The sequence below is a fragment of the Trichogramma pretiosum genome, unplaced genomic scaffold, assembly GCF_000599845.2.
Source record: "Trichogramma pretiosum strain Unisexual culture from Peru unplaced genomic scaffold, Tpre_2.0 scaffold78, whole genome shotgun sequence".
NCBI lineage: Eukaryota > Metazoa > Arthropoda > Insecta > Hymenoptera > Trichogrammatidae > Trichogramma > Trichogramma pretiosum.
The window spans coordinates 79,618-81,707 of NW_019641605.1; the positions used below are offsets into that span (position 1 = coordinate 79,618).

Here is a 2,090-nt window from a genome sequence, read left to right on the forward strand (position 1 = left end):
ATCCCCCTCCTGGTTGGGCGCGTTGTAGTCGCGAGGGGACCCGAACCCAGCAATGGGTCGCAAAGGTCTAACCACCCCGAGGTGAGCGCCCCTCGGATACCGTAATCCGTGCGTTGCCTTCAACAACCCTCACAGAGCGTGGTGAGGGTACGTTGGCGCGTACGGACCGATGGCTTGGCTTAACCGCCCGGCCGCGAGGTGGCGTCCTTTATAAAACCCTGCTTATCCTAAGCTTTGTGTTGGCGGCGAGAGGATGAATGGCGGGGGGCAGCTCCGTCGTTAGCCAACCGAACTCCGTGGGCTGTGGTGGCTCACGGTTTTATTGCCTTGCCGGGGTAAGGGCGCACTGCCTCGGTCGACCGCTGTGCTTCGTCCCACGGGTTGATAGTCTCCCTCAAGGGTTCGCCTGAAGGGGGAGACGTACGAACCAGATGATATGAGTAAACCAAACCCAGCCTCGGAAAATAGTAAGGGTGTAGGGGATGGCATGGAGAAGGATGGGAGTTGTACTGGCAATTTCTCTAAGGGTTTAACGGTAGAGGAATTAGAAAAAGAGGTTGTGAAAACAGAGGAGCAGATTTAAAAGTGTGACAACAACCTGGAGAAATTTAGAGCACAACGCATGTTGGGAGGGAAGGACATCAAGGAAAAGATTCAATTGGAGGAGAATGTCAAACATGCATTTGCGGTGAGGCTTAAGAACCTCATCGCAGAGGTACACGTTTTAAAGGAAGGGAAGGTGGAGCAGCAGCAGGAAAAATTAGAGAGAGAAAAGAAAGCGGAGCAACTGAGGGAAAGGAGAAAAAAGGAAAGAGAGTCGAGAATAAGAAAAGAGGATGGCACAAAAGGGAAAGGTAGGACAAAAGGGCTGTCTGATTGGAGCAGGTCCAGTGAGGAGAATGAAGAGGACGATGATAGCTACTTGGATAGTGAGGAGGAAAAGGAGAAATGGCAGGAGAGAGAGAAGCGCAGGAAGTTGTCCGGCATCGTTCCACAGGTCTCGCTGACGAGGGTTGACTTGACAACTGTTGACCCCGAGAAAAGTGTGTACAGTGAGGATCCGAAGATTCAGAAAAGGATGGAAAAGCTGGAAGAGATGAAAAGGAAGAAGAAAGGGGAACAGAAAGGGGACATGATGGAGAGGTGGAAGGAGGTCACCATCTCGATCACTGAGTACATGACTCGGGACGATGTTAAGATCACCAAGCAGGCCTCGGGTCAGGTGATGAGAAGAGTGCTGGACCTCCAACAAATCGTGGTAGAATTAATAGGGGAGAATAAGGAACTCACAGCAAGGTTGGATGAAAAAGAAAAAGAAAATGAAAGGTTGTGGACGGAGATAAGGAAAGGTGGTAGAAATAGAAGAGACGAATTGGAGGTAGCAGCAAGTGAGGAGGAGGCGATGCATTGGCAAGAAGAAACAACGGTCGAGGAAAGTAGGAAAAAGGCAAGGAAGACGCATGCGGTGGTTGTACAGGGAAAAGGCATTAAGGAACCGGAGGAACTGCAAAAGAAATTATGGGGGGTCACTAAAGATTTAGACATGAATGTAGAGAGGGTGAGAAGGATACGAGATGGAAAGATAATTCTGGAAATGGCCACGGAGAAAGACAAAAAGAGGATACTAGAGAAGAGGAGGATAATGGAGTCGGGAATAAAAGCAGAAGAAGTTAAGAAGTATCGACCGTTGATGAGGATAGGAGGAGTAGAAAAGGAGATGAAGGATGAAGAGCTGCTAGAGGAGATCTGGAGGAGGAATTTCAAAGAACAGCTGACGGAAGAGGACTATAAGAAGACAGTGAACGTGAAAATGAGAATATGAAGAAGGGATGGAAATGTAGTGAGTGTCATCTTGGAGGTTGACCCGGGAATGAGGGACCGTTTGGTGGAGAAAGGAAGGGTGTTTATTGGGTGGAGAGCGCATAGAGTTGAGAAGTTTGAGCAACCTATGCGCTGCCTTAAATGCTATGGGTTTAGCCATAAGGCAAAGGATTGTAAGAAGAAAGAAAGGTGTGGCAATTGCGGTGAAGAGGGTCACAAGAGGAAAGATTGTCAGGGAGAGGTGGGATGTGCGGTCTGCAAAGGGAGAA

The 2,090-nt window shown here is 49.0% G+C and overlaps 1 protein-coding gene across 1 annotated transcript; it reads left to right on the top strand.

The window, feature by feature from the left end:
- Positions 1-622: 622 nt before the first annotated feature.
- Positions 623-1,822, top strand: LOC111693557 (trichohyalin-like). Its single transcript, XM_023458373.1, has one exon. The coding sequence runs from the start codon at positions 623-625 to the stop codon at positions 1,820-1,822; it is 1,200 nt and encodes a 399-aa protein (XP_023314141.1).
- The last annotated feature ends 268 nt before the right edge of the window (positions 1,823-2,090 follow it).

Coding starts and splice junctions, on each gene's coding strand:
- LOC111693557 (XM_023458373.1), top strand. CDS start 623: ATGTTGGGAGGGAAGGACATCAAGGAAAAGATTCAATTGGAGGAGAAT.